The sequence below is a fragment of the Thermobia domestica genome, chromosome 2 (assembly GCF_964235325.1).
Source record: "Thermobia domestica chromosome 2, izTheDome1.hap1.1, whole genome shotgun sequence".
NCBI classification, from domain to species: Eukaryota; Metazoa; Arthropoda; class Insecta; order Zygentoma; family Lepismatidae; genus Thermobia; species Thermobia domestica.
This window is the reverse complement of record NC_137455.1, coordinates 47,915,655-47,933,779: the sequence shown is the minus strand read 5'-3', so window position 1 is coordinate 47,933,779 and position 18,125 is coordinate 47,915,655. Positions and strand designations below refer to the sequence as shown.

General features: G+C 34.8%; 1 protein-coding gene across 1 annotated transcript in view; it reads left to right on the top strand.

Annotated features, from left to right (window-relative positions):
• Nucleotides 1–18,125, top strand: part of Megf8 (multiple EGF like domains 8) — a 155,389-nt gene that overhangs the window by 123,417 nt on the left and 13,847 nt on the right. Inside the window, exons 31-34 of the mRNA XM_081740937.1 lie at nucleotides 9,702–9,894; nucleotides 13,875–14,061; nucleotides 14,925–15,056; nucleotides 15,357–15,523. Of these exons, the coding sequence (XP_081597063.1) occupies nucleotides 9,702–9,894; nucleotides 13,875–14,061; nucleotides 14,925–15,056; nucleotides 15,357–15,523 (679 nt within the window). The remainder of the gene's footprint in view (nucleotides 1–9,701; nucleotides 9,895–13,874; nucleotides 14,062–14,924; nucleotides 15,057–15,356; nucleotides 15,524–18,125) is intronic.

Genomic DNA, 18,125 nt, shown 5'->3' with positions numbered 1-18,125 from the left:
TAATTATTTCAGCAGCGATGTTAAGATGAGTCTATTATTAAAGCTATTTGGCGCCGACTGAAAGCCACGTCGCTCAATTTCTCTCTTGTTCTCGCGAGTCCCACCTACCAAAGTGACGTAAGCATGCTGCTTCGTCTGCTGGATGTTGCTATTCCTTGCGAGAATGCACAACGCTTAGATACACTGTTAGCTTAAATATGGCAGCCTTTTAAAATAAAAATAAATTAAATTGTCTGAGCCGGGTACACCAAAAATAATACACAAATAAGTTTATTACAAAATGGCTCCCGAACAGCTGATAGGTAAAGTTCTGATGAGATGCGTTTACCTTAGGAACCCTGGCAACACTTATTGTTTGTATTTGCGTATGATGAGGACACACTGTAAGTTATTTAAGTATACACTGCCTGGATCACAGTTTGCACAAGCACTTGGTTTAACACTGCACTCACTGATATAAAATGTTGATTCAGTTCATAATTAAATGATATCGAATATATATATATATATATATATATATATATATATATATATATATATATATATATATATATATATATATATATTTGTTATAATCATCGTAATAATTCAAATGCAAATTCACTCAACTAATAATTGTAAAAATGAATATTTGACACATACACTAAAATATTGCAACATATTAATAAAATGGGAAAACACTTCAAATAATGAATTAACTTCAACTTATAAAACATTTATCACTTTGTTGCAATTAATTGAAAAACAAAAGATGAATATTAAAATGAATATATAAATATTTCTCAGTTTGAAGAATAACACTTCATTATTCGTTCAGAACACACTATTTATACTGTTTACTGTCTGCACACGCAATACTGTCCAACTTGTCCACTATTCACTGTCCACACTATCTGGTCCCCTTCGTTCATTTTCTTCCCATTGAATGAACATTCGACGACTAAATCTTCTGCTCCTATCCTCTTCCGATTGGATAGGGCTAGGTCCATCGGTGGAAGTTCTAGACGTTCTCAGCAGGCCATCTAGTCTTATCTAAAGTTAGGACTCTCTTCTGAATATAGGGTGCCATTATTGAGATGCTATTTTTACTGTGCTGTACTTTATTGCGCATAGACTTATTCAACAGATGATTTGCATCCCATTTTTTTTTTCTGCTGCGGCAGCTGCTCCTGCATTCGTGTTAATTGCAATGTGAATAAAATGTGTGTTCTTCTTATTGTTTGGACCTACGTATATTGTATTCTTCGTGTATGTATATCAAGTGTATATTTACGTGTTACATGTAATTATTATAAAAAGGGTAAATTAACGTAATCATGGTTAAAAGGAAGTTGACTTGGGATGGGTTAACAAAAGAAATATAAGTATTTCTTCCTTGATTACACTCCCTTTATGCGTCCCAAACACGATAGATGCGACTCAACTCTCGCCGCCTACATGCAACTTCACTAATTAGATACATGGTACACAATATATTGATACTTGATACTTAAATATACGTATATAAGATATGATGCTGAATAATATATATATATATATATATATATATATATATATATATATATATAATATAACATAATAAACATTACACATGTAATCTTAATGATGACTATTATATGGACATTAATATGAAGATGGAAATAAACCAATATAAACTCGGATGATGGAGTCTTATATTGAGGCAATGTCAGATGTCTACAGATGCCAACCTGTATCCACCTTAGGGATGGTGTGACTATATGAGGAAGAGCCAACCCACAAAAACCAAATAAACCTACCCACTATGAGTACGACCACGAAGACACAAGAGATGTCGTTAACAAAAAGAAGTTATACTAAGGAAACCCCATAGAGTTTTATAGAAAATTAAAAAAATAAAATGATTGCACATGAAATTCATGGCGAAACGTGGTCGTAGGTTTTCAAGGTAAAACTTCAATGTTGTTCCTCTAACAACAAAAGGAATACTCTAATAAAATGTGTACATGCTCTAATAACTTCTAATATATTTCCGTAAATTCGATCTTACTTGTTCAAAGTACTATTGGTAGTATTTCTCTAATAGACTGAACAATTTTCGCTCATCTAAATAACCGTGTCGCACATACCACAGAACACTTTCGTCGATAAAGCTAGAATGCATTTTTACTTCTTGATCTTCAATGTTCACACTGCACAATTGGTCTTCGTTGCTTTCTTCCTCTTCTTCTTGATCCGTGCAATCTCCGTTTGCTTCTTTTTCAGCTCTCTCTAAAATATCATTGAACTGTTCTTCATTCACATGCTTCTTCAGAAGTTCAAGCCATTTTTTACACCATCTAGTAGCTGGTGTCGGTCTCCACAACTTCATTCTTGAAACATTCTGAAATCCAAGGTATTTACCACTTTGCGGATCTACTACTTCAAATACATTTTCACCAATTTTCTTCCATAATAATTAGGGACCACGGTACACTTCACACAGTTTAGCTATGCGTTTGTCCACTAAACTAGTGATATTATACTGACGTAAGAAAACTAAATCACCTTCGCACAAAGTTCTTCTTGCTCTCTGAGAAACATTTAACTTTTCATTTCGTTGCTGAATAATTTTCCTTCGTCGTAAGTCAGCCATGATTAATTTTCCGTTCCAATCTATGCCTTCTTTTTCGTCAGTCACTTCCTTGTTCTGCACAATACCAAAATGTGATAATGTAAACTCTTCCGGTTTGATGTTAAGATGTAACTCTGCTGGCGCTATTCCCAAACTGGCACTAATAGTATAATTTAACAACAAACAAGCTTGCACAATATATTCTGGCCATGACGAATGAGAATCGCGACACGACACACACGCAAAATTCTTTCTAAGTCAGCATGGAATCTTTCGATAACATTTCCTTGTGCGTGGTAAGGCGTAGTATAATGTATCTTGATATTATACGCTTCCATGGCTTGCAAAATTCTTTACCAATAAATTGTGGTCCATTATCAACCAAGATGTTCATGAAAATACCAAGATGAAGCGTGTATGATTTAGTGAGACATTTCGCTACACTTACACTTCTTGCACGTCGAAGCGGATATGCCACTAAGTAGCGAGAATACACATCACACACAGTTAACAGGTAAGTTTCATCATGTTTCCCTCGAGGAAGAGGGCCCACTAAATCTGCTGAAACTAAATAACGAACGTTTCTCGCAGGCACTGACTGCATTAAAGACTTCACAGGGTGATGATCGACTTTCGTTCTCATGCAGACTTTGCAATCGAGAATGTACGACTTGATGTCACTACGCATGGTTTTCCCGTAAAACATACATGAGATAATATTGAACACCTTCATGAATCCAAAGTGGCCGTAATGATCATGGTAGCTAATTAAGATGTTTTTCACTAAACAAGGAGGTACGCACAATTTCAATCTGTCTGGGAAATGAAAATCTCTCACCATCAAAATACCATTTTCCAAAGTGCAGTTTTGTTTCCAGTTTCTAGCACTACTACGGAAAGAACTTTTATTTGCACTGCTTTTACTTTCATTCACATTTCCTTGTAGTAACTAATGATAGGACGGTATTCGTCACATTCCCACTGTAATTTCGCAATTATAGACGAATCTAAGTCGAACACTTCTGATTGAACAGTCTGTATGGGATTCACGTTTACCAGTAAATCTTCCTGAGTTGGTAACACACGAGATAAACAATCACTTAGCGTGTAGAATTTGCCATTGATAAATTCGATTTCGTAATCATAAGACTGGAGTTCAAGGGACCACCTCATAAGTCTAGCATTCCAATTACGCATGCGTCTGAGTGTACCAAACCTTTATGATCAGTTCGTATGTATATTTTTGATCATTTCAGCAAAAAATGCCACTTACGAATACACTACACGAACGCAAGATACTCAAGTTCAATAATTGCATAGTTCCGTTCGTGTTTGTTAAGGGTACGACTCGCATATTCTAACACGCACTTTTCACCATCTATAATTTGGTAACACACACAAGCCAACCCAAGTTTACTTGCATCACTTTCGAGGTAGAAGGGCTTATCCAACTGAGGATGGTGCAATTTCACGTCTTTCACTAATTCAATCTTTAATAACTCAAATGCTTTTTGATGTTCTTCTTCCCACTTCCATTTTTCTCCTTCTTTAAAAGTTCATAGAGGGGTTGAGCGATAACGGCATGACCTTTGATCGTTCTCGAATGCCACTGAACTGCAACAAGAAAGGAACGTAACATTTTTAAATTTTTCGGCACTGGTAACTTCTCGATCGCTTCAGCTGATTTCGGATCCTTTCGTATACCTTCCGAAGATACGTAGTAGCCTAAATAATTGCTTTCCTTTACATGAAAAATGCACTTCGATAAATTTAGCATCATATTCGCATCACTCAACAAAGTGAGCACTTCATCTAACTGCTGTAAGAACTCAGGGACTGGACTGTTTCACATGCAAAAGCTACATCACTCATATGCCTGATTAATTTCTCTTGTAATGGCAATGGGAACACTTTATTCAGGGACAATTACAATACAGATGATCCGTTTTTCACACCGAAAACCATACGTGTGTATCATATAACGTTCCTTCAAACAAGAAAGCTTAAATATTGCATAGAGTCTTCTGTAGTACCACACTGTTGATACGAACTGGTAAAATCAAAAGTCCCTAGCACACGTTTTCCACTAAATTTAGCAAAGAGGTCGGATAACTTTTCTACATGAAGAGCTGGATTCTTAATGTGCACATTCAAAGCTCTACAGTCTGTTACTATTCTCAGCGCTCCACTCTTTTTCAGTTCTACGTGCAACGGTAACAGATGACACGGTGAACTAGGTCGAACCACACCCCACTTTAACAATTTTCGAATCTCTTCACGCACTCATTCAACACGCGCCAAGTGAATGACCAGTAACGACAAATTAATGAATATCATAATAAAGTGAGTGATTATGAGAAGAGATTGCGGCGTTTGGTTGAAAGTTTGGATAGTTTCCGTGAAAGTAAATAGATTACAAAAGTACGAAGTAAGGCAAAGTGAATATAGCGCGGCTGTGCAAGAATGTATTCAAGTGTGTAATGAGCAAAGAAAGTTAAGCCACCAATGCTACGAAACTTGCCTACGTGTTAGTGAACTGGGTGAACAGGTCAAACAAGAAGTTGATAGTTTAACGAAGCGAGTTTCACGCATAGAATTAGTAAATGAACGCCATGATACTGAAAGTGATGTCACAAAGAAATAATGGTTCCGTTCGAAGTATGAAGCGTGAGAGGAAATCAAGCAGCGAGTCTCAAACGGCGTGCGATACAGAAGTTGAAAGTGATCTAATACGGAAGACGGTGTCAAGAATCAAAACTGAAAAGGAAAGTCCGTATACTAAGCGCGCAAGAAACAGTGAAGTTAGTGCAAGGCGTTGTTCGTTGCGATTAGCGGACATTAAGCAACTCTACATTTTCAGGTGATATGATGAAAGAAAGTGCAAGTGCATTTTTAGAAAATTTTGGTAGAGAAATGTCATTTGCCGGAGTGCCGCAAAGTGAATATTTAACAATATTGCCGCTCATTCTCAAAGAAAGTGCGCTTAAGTGGTATGATCTGCATGGTAAGAAGTGTCAAACTTTCCAAGAGTTTGTGATAAAGTTTCAGAATACTTTTGAGAGTCCGTTAGTGAAAGCTAAAGCGTTACAGTAGTGTTGATTTTGTGACGGAGCGCTTTAGCCAAATTCAAGCTTTGAAAGAATATGAAAACCCAAAAATTACGTTGTCACACATCGTCACTCTCCTGCCCAAGCGGTACCAATTAGCTATGATGGGCTCTATGCCAGATAACATTAATCAGTTCCTTGCGAGTGTACAGTCTATTGAAGGATTGTCAGGTATAACGAATATGCACGACAATCAGCATAATAAACAGAAACAGCAAGGTGGTGCCAGTGTTAGTGTGAATAATGCGAAGGCAGAGCCAAACAGTGAAGTGAGCAGAGATCAAAGTTCGCGTCCGAATTTCAAACAGGGTTGGAACAAGAAATTTTATAAAGTGAACAACGTGGTAAGTTTAACGGAAATAATAATGCGAACGGGGGTAATCATCCACAGGGTAATACGTGACAGAACGTAAGTGCAGATGAAAATAGAAGCGAACCACAGGGTGTGAGAACACAAGAAAACCAAGGTAGTGCACAAAATCCTCCGAGCACTTCAAATCAGAACAGTAATTGGTTTCCAGCGTTTAATAGAGGTCCCAATGTGAACAACGCTAACAATCAGCAACGCCAGTATACGTACCAACAGGGTGGATTTTATCCGCAGAGCGCTATGTCTTTAAATTAGTAGCGCTCTCCCACTTGGTTGCAAAGGGGAGGGATTTTAGTAGTGTAAACAGAATTACTTTTCCATACATGTGCAATGAAGAAGACATGCAAGCGGACGATGACATAGATAATATTAATGAAGAGGAAGTAATTACGTGTGAATTAAGTCATAATATTATGAGAGTGAAAATTTTGTTAAACGAACAACCCAAAATTTGTTTATTAGATAGTGGATCAGAATTGTGCTTGTTACGGTATAACATTTTTCGAGAAGTAACTAAATGTGTAACGAATGTGCATCTACAAAAAGGAGAGCATATTGTTTTGTGTAATTTTCTTGGAAGAAAGAAGAAAAATCTGAAAGGAAAAGATTTTTTATCGGTACGAATCGAAAATGTAGAGGTGCCAGTTGAATTTCTCATATTACCAGAGTTACATGAAGATGTGACACTTGGTGCGAATTTCCGAGAGAAATTAAACAGTGTCATAGATTTTAAGCGAAGTAACTTGCGTGTTGAATTTCAAGGAGTTAGTGGTGAAGTGCCTTTAATACAGAGAAATAGTGAAAGTGTCACGGTAGCTAACGTTAGTGAAATTAAGTATGAAGCAGCTCCCTATTGTTGTGTTGTCCGAAATACCACTATTACCTTAATGAGTTGTACGCGAAAACAGTGAATGTTTTTCGCAATGGGTGCGCCGAAGCAATAAAAGAAGACGAAGCTAGTGACCAAATAGCGGACTTCCTACCAGATTTATATTTTACTGTAGATGAAATAGGGGATGCAGTTACACGCGCTACGCTGTTTAACGAGAACGAAAAAGAATTATTATTTCAGTTGCTATTGAAACACAGAAGGGTGTTTGCTCGTTTTCCTTGCCTGTGTAATAAATTTCAGTACCGTCTAGAAGTATAAAAAGAAATTAAATTGTCTGAGCCGAGTATACCAAAAATAATGCACAAATAAGTTTATTATATGATATGTAAAACAAAAGTGATGAAGCCACGGCACTTTGGCATTATAGCTGTAACTTCAGGTTAGCCAATCTTACACGCACCTTGATTAACAATAAAGTTTACAACACAGCTAATTATTATGTGTATTATTGCAGAAAAATAATGTAAGTACTTCAACGATATTTATTATATTTTCGTTATTAAATAGAATTTTAGGGTTCACCAGAAAAGAGGTAGGTGGTTTCCCGGCGGGCTAGTTCATCCTTGGGAATGAATGATTGGCCAGTAGAAAGAGTGGGAAATGGAATAAAGTGCAAAATTAATGTAAACATGACTTAAATTCACAGTATTTTTTTCCTGAGTCCTGAATCGTTGCTCATAAAGAAATGAAAAGGTATGAAATTTAGTACATGGAGGTCCTTGATACATAGAATCTGAATTTTTCATGTATTTCCACGAATTGTTTGGGATTCTATCCTGCAGTATCGGTAGAATAATTCAATATAGTGAGCGTAGAGGCTGGGAGAAGAACTTTTGCTGACTCGAAATTTTGTTTTTGGATGGTTTTTGATACACATGGTACAATATCTTATTTATGTGCACTGGTTTAGGAAGTTCCAATCCTAGAATTTAGCAACAAAAGTTGGATAAAAAAGTAGTGACAACAATGTCATAATTTTTTACCTGACTTTATTGGCAGAAGTAAATTCCAGTGACATTGAATACAATTGTGGAAGGCATCGTGCACGTATACTGTTAGCATGTCCATTTTCGTCGATGTTTCTGAGGAATTGAGCTATAACACTAATGATAGTTTCTCTTGTGTCGTAATATTTCCACCGAAGTGGTTCTTTCATTTTCACAAAGTGATCGTGATTGCAGTGTCTCATATCCAGGGAATTATTAAGATTAAGAGTCACTAAAAGAAAGAAAAAAAAATACTAAATATGCATTAGAAATTACAGTAGTACACAGGAAATTCCAAATGTACAGAAGTGTATCTATAAATACATACAATATTAGACAGACAAAGTAGAGCTAATACATAAAATAATAGTGTAACAATTCAAAAATATTATTTACAGAATGCAAAAGGAAAGAAGAAAATGGAAATCAAAATTACTCGAAGAGAATTGGTTAAGTCCAAATCTCTTTAAAATAACATACTTCATTCTTATCTAAAGGAAATCAGAATTCCAGTTTTCCCTTACTAATGTAGTATTTTAGTACTAATACTGATATAACATAGTGTAATAATGCTAATATAGCATTCGCTTGCTTGTAGTTAAGTTCCACTATAAAGAGGTGAGAAAATGAAAATGAGTTGAATCTGACGAGCGCACAGGAAGTGGGCTTTTTAGAACCATCACCTTGAAGACAGTTTTGAGCTAAGGAAAGTTCCGGAACCTCATAAACTTTTACTTCGCGTTAACGAGTTTCTCGAGTCAGAAGACGAAGATTGGGATGTTTTCTAGTAAACTTATTTGTTACCGCGTAGAGGATCAACATTTCAACCACTATTATGTAACTGAAAAACTACATAAATAATGAGTATATATACAGTTTACTACAATTGCGAAACTTCGTTATAAGTGAAACACTATATGATCTGGTAGGCTTAAGTGTTAAGTTTTGGTTCCTCAGGTCAATGATTTGAACTCAGATCTCAATTCGCAAGTAATAGTGATTAATGTTGTGGTAATTGGTTGGTTAATTTTAAAAGAGATAGGAAACATAATAAAAGATAGAGCACATCAAATAAGCATAAAATCAAATTTACTTATATCGAATTTTATTGATTGAAACAAATTCACATGTTTATATTTTATCCATACATGGCGAATACGTCGTTTAAAAATAAATATTTAAAAAAGTTTTCCAAGTGTGCACTCATGTCCAAAATTATTGTCGCATGTCTATAAATATGTTGTAGGAATATAATTTTATAACGAATTCGCCCGGTATTTATTATAATGTTAGTATGTGTATAATCGGCAAAGACATGTTATGTGGTAAATTTCATGTCAAAAGAGCAGTAAATAAGAAGAATAGATCGAAAATAAAACTTTCTTGTCCATTTAGCAACATTTTGTTTACTCATTCTAATTTTCGTATTTATAATTCTTCTTCTATGAAATTTACCACAAATGTACATTTTCCGATTATACATATAGTATCAGTATTAAAAGTACCCTGCAAAATCATTATCAAATTGTATTCTTACAAGAAGACAGTTATAGATATGCGACAATCATTTTGGACATGAGTGTACATATTTACTTTCATTTAAAAAAGTAGCTTGTATTCTGTTATATTTCCGATATTATTAATGCTTTTTTTAATATTTCTATACGATGCTGATAAACTTGATATTTTCATTAAACCAAACATTTTCGTTCGTTTCTTCCTGCCATTTGCTATTAATACTTTTTCTTCCCAGCAAATAACACAATAAATGCTGCCAGTAGAAAAGAAGCAGAAGAAGAGTACTCTCCAACGTATCATTACCTTCGTTGCCCCCCAGAAAACGAATGTCTGAATAATCATCACACGTGTGACAATAAATCTGAACAATGTGTCGATGAAGAAGATGGCTTTCGGTGCATCTGTGGGGAAGGATATAGGGTTGAGAAGTAAGTACTTAATTTTGCAAGTATGTATGTGTTTTATTTAGTTAGTTTTAATTCCATTATAGCTACAGTGAATTGAAGGAAAAACAAATTGAAACATAGATATGACAGTTATACCCAGGAAGATCGTTATTTGTCACTCATAACGTTTATTGTAGATATAGATCCATTAACAATTTTTTCTGGAATCAATAATAATAATAATAATAATAATTAAAAAATGACAATGTGCAAACTTTTTAAAGTTGCTTATTGTTATTCTTTAATAAAATAACTTTATACATTTTATGATCACGATTTCAGTTATTTATAAAATTAGTGATGTAAAGTATTTAATTCTCAAAGTATAAACTTAAAACTGTATAATACATCAAGAATGCATCTCTTAGACTATATTATCTGGTTGTTTAGAAGTATTGAGCCTTTGGAAGTTAAAATTGAGAAGGCATTTATCATAATTCGAAATTAACATTATGAATTAAAATATGCACCATTTTGTCGAGAACCTGGTACATTTTTTTTCCGGCAACACCATAATCTCATTGCGGTTTTGTTGTTTGTGGTCAAAAAATTGTAACACATGATTTTTACAGTCCTCTTTTGAATTAACTTAACACCATTTAGGAAGTTCAGCAGAAACAGAAACAAATGATAGTCTGACAGTCTCAGGTCCGGGCTATTTGGTGGATGAATTAAAACTTTCCAGCCAAGTTCTCTCAATTTCTCACAGGTCAATGGTGTAGTGTTGTCTACGTGGTATACGACATCCTTTCTGTTGAGCAGTTCCGGCCATTTTTTTAAAATTGCTGGAGAGCCCTCTGGCTTAGTAGTAGAGCACTTACCTCTACTGCATAGGGTCCCTGGTTCGATCCCCATCCAAGTAAATTTTATGATGAACAACATCGTGCCCATGGGTTTTCTCGGGGTACTCCCATCGTTTTCTCCTATATTCTCATTGTACCAGTTCTTCTGTCATCATTCACTTGCCTTGATATTGTCTCCCTTAGCCTAAAGGGTATAATCGTGGGACATTAAACTGAAAGATTTCATTTCATTTTCATTTTTTCCCTTTGACTTGCTAGATACGCTTGTACTGTCTATAGTACAGGTTCAGGTCTGTCGTTCTGCCCAGCAGCAGTAGCTTGTGATGCACGATGCTCTTTCAGTTTCACCGAACGTACAGCATAACCTTCCAGGGTGTCAGTGTGGGTTTTGCCACAATCTTGTGGACCTTCTCTTCTCTTCGACCACAATGTTTTCCGCACATTGTTCTCATAACTTATCCATTTTTCATCACTTGGGATCAGTCTTTTCAGAAATTGCCTGAGTTCGTTATGTTATGATAGAATTTTTGCAGATAGAAATTCGATCGAGTAAATATTTTGAGTTAGATCATGTGACACCCAGACACCGAGCTTCTTTTTGCAGCCAACTTTCTGCAACGGTGTAACACCTTGATAATGGATGTTTAGCTCATTGGGTATGTCATGACTCTAGATGCCAGTCTTGCTCAACTTTTGGCAGATTTTCATTAACTATTTCTGTGATTGATCGCGTTAATTGCAAGGAGCACATTCGACATCGAAATTTCCAAAACGAAGCAATTGAACCATCTTTTGGCTGTTGCTTTTGATAACGAATCTTGCCCATAAGTAGCACAAATTTCTTCAGAGGCCTGCACGGGATTTGTGCCTTTATCGAGATAAAATTGTAAAAGTAGCGCAGTTTTGCGGAAAGTTCACTCATTACGGCGCAATATCTTAGTCTGAATATAAGAATTTTAGCTCTTTTTATTACACATCTACTAGCTTCAACTGTCAGCTGTCAAATGGCATTAGACCTGATCCACTTCGACTCGTATACCCTGCAATTTGGGATACTAACGTCACTTCGTGTTCAAAAGGCTTAATACTTCGTAGAGAACCTAGAAGAAGATCAGATTCCTGTGTCGTACGGTTTGAAATGACTTTTTATGGTGGACATCGTCATATCTATGGGGGGTTTCAGTTGTTGTGCTATTTTGTCCCGCATTATCATTCCACCTTTCATTAATCATCCGTGTCCTTTAGCGTAAAGGGAATAACAGTAGTACTTAAACTAGATTTCATTTTATTTCATTTGAAATAGGTGCTGTAGTTCGTAAACTCTACTGTTTTCATTCACGAACAAAATTATCTCTCTGGAATATTTTTTGAAACTGCTACTTTTTCACTTTTTACTGGAAAATAAATATGACAAACTTCTTTATGTTCATTGTGTAGTGATGTTTAATGTAGTTATCTAATTTCAGAAGTAGACATTCTTCCAAATCATTAAATTTTTCCTTTAAGTGTTGAAATTATTATTTTTCCATCCATATAAGAAGGAAAAAAATGAGGAAAAATAGCAGTTTCAAGAAATAATCTAGAGGAATAATTTTACTTTTTAGAATACGAGGGAGATCCCCCCTTAAAATAAACGAACTGAAAGCGCGCAGCCGTTCCTAGGCATAGTAGAGAGTTCTTCCGCTTGGTAGGTCTAGTAGAGATCTTCTCAAATCAGTTGCCCAAGCGACATCTGCATAGCGGGTTGATGTTTGATTGTATCGTTGTTTTTCTCGACTGTTCTCGTTTGCCGTATGCGAAATCGTTATGAGGGATTTAAAGGAACAAAACCTATGTTAAAAAATTTGCTTCTTGCTTGCAACGGAAGCTTACCAAATGCTTTAACAGGCTTTCAAGAAGGATGCTATGAGCGCACACAAGTTTTCGAGTGGTTTGAACGGTTTAAACATGATGAGATCAATGTTGAAGATCATGCTCGTTCTGGGCGCTCTTCATCATCTCAAAACGACGAAAACATTGAAAAAATCTGCTAAAAAAATCAACAAAGATAGTTGTTTCACGATCAACGAAATTTCAGAACAGACAGGAGTGAGTTGGGGCTCGTGGCAGCAGATTTTCAATGAGGATTTGCAAAAGAGACGCGTTGCCACTAAGTTTGTTCCTCTCCTGCTCACACAGGATCTGGATATTTGGGCCCTCATAAATAGGCTATCGTTCCCTACCCTCCGTATTTGCCAGGCCTAGCCCCGTGAGACTTGTTTTCTATTTCCAAGAATAAAATACTAGAAGACAGGCGTTTTGATTATGTGGAAGGTGTAAAAAGAGCTTAGCAGAGGACACTGGATGATATCAAAGTTGAAGAGTTCCAGAGATGCTTCAAACAGTGAGAAAGAAGACTGGGAAATTGCATCGCATCTAATGGAGATTACCGTGAAGGAGGCTGAAAGTATTTTGTAAAAAAACTTAATAAATTAATTTTTGAGAACAAAAGTCCGGTTTTTGGGAGGGTCTTCCTCGTATAAACAGTAAAGATTACGAAATCTAACAGTTATTTTAAATGAAATGTAGTTTTAATCACACGATTATGCCCTTTAGACTTAAAGAAAACAGATGATTAGTGAAAGTGTGATTGATTATGAAATTATGCGTGAAATGATAATGCTAAGGAAACTGGAGAACCCAAGAAAACCAACTCACGATGTATAAAATCCACAACGGACTACACAGTGTACATATTCCTTGCTGTTAAAGTAGTTTAAATATATAATGGAACAAGAGAAATCAATCAATCAATCAACCAAGAAGAAACAACCAATCAAATGATATCATCTGATAGCATTTGCACCAACCTAAAGAATGAAAGTATGTTGTTATTCAGTAAGTGTACTGAGTAGTATTGTGACTAGCGGACTGGTACGGTAAACTAGAGACACAGGTTTGATTTCCGGCTCAGTTACACACTTTTTCACTTTCAATTTTAGATTAATATAATTGTGATTCATGTTATATACAAAGTTGTCTTGTAAGAAATTATCAGGGATCGAATTATCAACCAGTCCAGCAGTCAGATTTTTTTTTTTTTATTGTTAAGAAAAGAAAAGAAAAAAAAAGGAAAAACAACTGTTGATATATTTTATTAGAAATACCAATTCTTTACAGGGATGTGTGTGTTCCGGTGTGTTCCCAAGGATGCGATAAAGGCATTTGTGTTGAACCCAATAAGTGTCAATGCCATTTCGGATTCGTGGGGACAAACTGTAGTATTGAATGCCATTGCAATGGACATTCGAACTGTGAAAGTCCTGATGAATTGGATAAGTGTTTAGAGTGCCATAATAATACAATGGTAAGTGTCTAGAAATAAGAACTTGCTATTTATTGAAAGGAAAGAGAAGATTTATCTTAAAACACCATCATTGCATGAGGACATAGTAAAATATTATATATGAAGGTTTTTATACTAATATTGAAATATTATAAAATGAGACTATTTTACTTTAGAGTTGCATCTATGTTTCCTGTTCGGATCCGTTTGTGATGTCAGTGTATCTGCAGAGGAAAAGAACGCGCAACTCTAAGGTAAAATAGTTTCATTTTATAATAGTATAAGTTGCTTAAAAGTAACGAAATAGTTAGTATTATGAGATAATGATTGTTTAGGAGCTATCATGATTCGTTTATTTAAAAAAAAATTATGTAGTAGGTATTTTCGGTAAATACTCCCAAATAAACAGAGTAGCGCTGAAAAAATTGGAGCCTTTGTATATTACATAATTTAGGATATATAGTACATAAATGACATCCAAATTAGCCAATTAAATTTAAATGCAGTTTAGGAGATTTCAGGACTAAGGCCTGTGATAACTTTTTCAAGAATAGTATTGAGTCTTTGATGTTGAAATCTTGAAAAAAGTTATCACAGACCTTCAGCCCTAGAATATTCTAAATGTTATGTAGACTGATTTGGATGTTAATTTATGTATTACGTACCTGTGCTTTATTATATTTTGGGGATGATTATGTTGTTGAAAATGTGAATATATTCATGAAAGATTATTCAGGTAATGATGCGTTGACTTTAGAATCTCACATTTGTAGTATTGGGGTAGTCATATTTTATCAATTTCTGAGCAATAAATCAATATATTGTTGTTTATTTATTTTAGATTTTGTGTAACGTTTAAAAAATATTTTCTTTACTATTTTTAGGGACCTCAATGTGAAAAGTGTAAGCCGTTTTTCGTTGGTGACCCAACAAACAATGGAAAATGTATACCATGTTTTGAGTATTGTAATGGGCATACGAACGTCTGTTTTGGTGAAAGCGACTTTTCCACTCCGGTATGTATTTCCATTTCGTTATTGCTATTACATGGATGTTTCTACTAAAGTTAAGTTAGTGTTTTTTTTATGTGACATTAAGGCTGCATTGAAGAAACATCAGTCTAGTAAAGAATTGCATCGTGAAAATGCTTTGCTACAAATTTAACTTATATATAAATAAAATTCGCTTTGATTTGCATGATCTTGTGCATTCTTTCATGAACATACTTACTTTGTAATAATATCATAATGTTTTCATTTTTAAAACCAAAATTGATACCATGATCAGTTTATAATTATGGAAGTTTTAATTTCTAGCCACCTATTGATATTTCACCTCAAGTTTTGGCACAACTTCCCTTAGAAGGACCTCGCACACGTGCTAAGTGCTTTCAGTGCGCAAATTTGACGAAAGGAGACAAATGTGAAGAGTGTATTCCTGGAAATTTCAGAAGCAGCGGGGATAAACGAGAAGCTTGTAAACCGTAAGTACTGATTTCGCCATATTCAGGTGACAAACATGTATCTATTGTAGATTTACATGGTCGATACGCTATTCACTGTCGGAGAGCTTCAAACCAGTCTTCAGTATTAAAGTTTGAAGTATATCATCTCATCTTGATTCAGTAGTCTAGCTGCTTGACAGTAATAATTATAATAAACTCTGATAAGACAGTAGAGATAATTACGCGAAACGTACATGTATGAGATATAGATAGACACCATTATCGGTTAAAACGTTATCGAAGTCACTCCATTACCAAACTCGGTCAGAATAATTACTCAAGCTATCGCTGAAGAAGAACTGAATTTAAAAAATCGCTTACATGTAAGGGATATGATCTATAGCCACCGTTAAAGTCGCCATTACCCCTTAAGATGTTAAAGATTGATTCCATTAACAAACTTGGTCGAAATAATTGTTCTAGCGCTCTAGCTATCTATTAGCAAGAAATAGAATTTAAAAGTTCTCTTCCGTTCAAGTTATCGTGCGGAGTAACGAACGTACTAATAACACAATCTTATAGGTCTCACTGCGTGCTCCTAATAATAGTGATAACTTTTTCCTTCTCTTGAAACAACTTACATAACAGAAAATATTGTTCGTTTTCTCTGTTCAGCATTCCAGAAAGTTAATTTGGTTATTATAGTGTAAGGGTATTATCTTGCGGTGAAAATTAACTTACAAGACAGTCAGTTGCACAAATCACGCTACAACTGTTGCTTATTACGTATACGTATATATATACGTATACGTATATACATATATATATATATATATACGTATATATATATATACGTATATATATATACGTATATACGTATATATATATATACGTATATATATATATATATATACAGGGTAATGATATCGTCGAATGAGAACCAGAGGAACTTAACTCCAAAAATGCGGTTTTCGTTTTCTTCATGTTTGGACATAATTTTAAAAGCCCCTAGTGGTGTAGATGGAACGTAACGCCATCTGTTCTCCTTGTCGATCATCCGTTGTAATGCAGCTCAATTACCATCTTATTAAAACCACATCTTTCTAAGAAAATTATATTTTTGTCCTCTCGCCTGTAAACCTACGAAAATGGAGTTACGTTCCTTTGGTTCTCATGCGACGGTATGATGGTTGTTTGTCATGTCACTTTATGTAAGAGAGTGAATATAAAACTGACATTAGATGGCTATAAACCACTTCCAAATGAAGAAAATCTTCATTAGTCATACAGCATTATTATTATTTTTTTTTTTAAACTCTGACGGTAACATCGTGTAAGCCCAGGTTTTTGATGCTTAATCTTCTGCAAAGCAGCACCTGTATATCGTTTCGTTATGGCTAGATAAATCTTTGCTCTCACTGTTCGTACAGTTTGGAAAATTGACTATCCTATGGAGAAATTGCAGGCACCTGACGTGTGCTCATAATATAATTAATTCTTGTTTGTGTTTATAATACAATTTTGTTTCGTACTTCCATGTTAGTCGGCATAGAACTTTTGAAAGGATAAAATTGTCGATAATAATGTTCAGCTTCCAACACTATTATATAGTACTATTTGTATTTTATGTTGGTTATATAAAAACCATAGTAGTAATCATATTGATATCTTACGAGAGGATGATAAATAAAAAATAAACTTGTTCAAGGATAAGTTTGTTTTTCCTTGGAATTCATATATATATATATTGCTCTAGCTTGCTCTTTATGGGTTAACAAGTTCAGAACCCTATTTCAGATGACCCTCAAAGTGTATTGTCAAAATGTATGTTCTGATAAACGAAAATATTCGTGAAGTAAGTATTCGATTTTTTTCCGAGTATATACGGAATTAATCCATAAATGAATAATACGAGCATGAATAACAACAACTAAGAAGTAATATGTAAGCAAAATGCGATTGAAAACATATTTTGTACTGTGAATGAGTCATGAGTCAATGTGTTCATACTTCGTTTAATGGGTGAGTGTATTCATTTTAGGTATAATATAACTATATCTCTGTATGCAAGTTAATATATGTTCTCTTTTAACACATATTTCTTCTGCGTTACGTGTCCAAAGTGCTGCTCATTTTAGCTCTGAAACTACATACAACTTCAAATACTTATTGTCACTAATCTGTGTACAGTTCGGTAATACATCATTGAATTCAACAGGTCTATTATCTGATGATGTCTTTGATGAACCCAATCAAAATTATATATTGCCGGAACAGTAACACAGGTTAATAAGAAGTATTTGGTTTGGTCAGGTTCAGTTTTCAAGTTACCTTACTTGTGTATATGTGTGAGTATTTGTATAGAGGAGGACAGTACGATGTCTGTTTATCATCTGACTCTATTCAGAAATAGTCTAATAATAATATGCAACACAACTTTAAACGTTGGTTAACTTGCAAGTTCAGGTTTGATATTTTATCAAAAGTGTCCAAATTTAGATTGAAGTTTATTGCGAGAAGGAACAAAAATAATAATATTTCATTGTACTCGGATGTGTCCTCAATGTAATGACATTGGTTCATAATCTATATTTTATCAGGAGAAACAAGTGTTGCCGGTAAATAAATTTATTATTTCCTT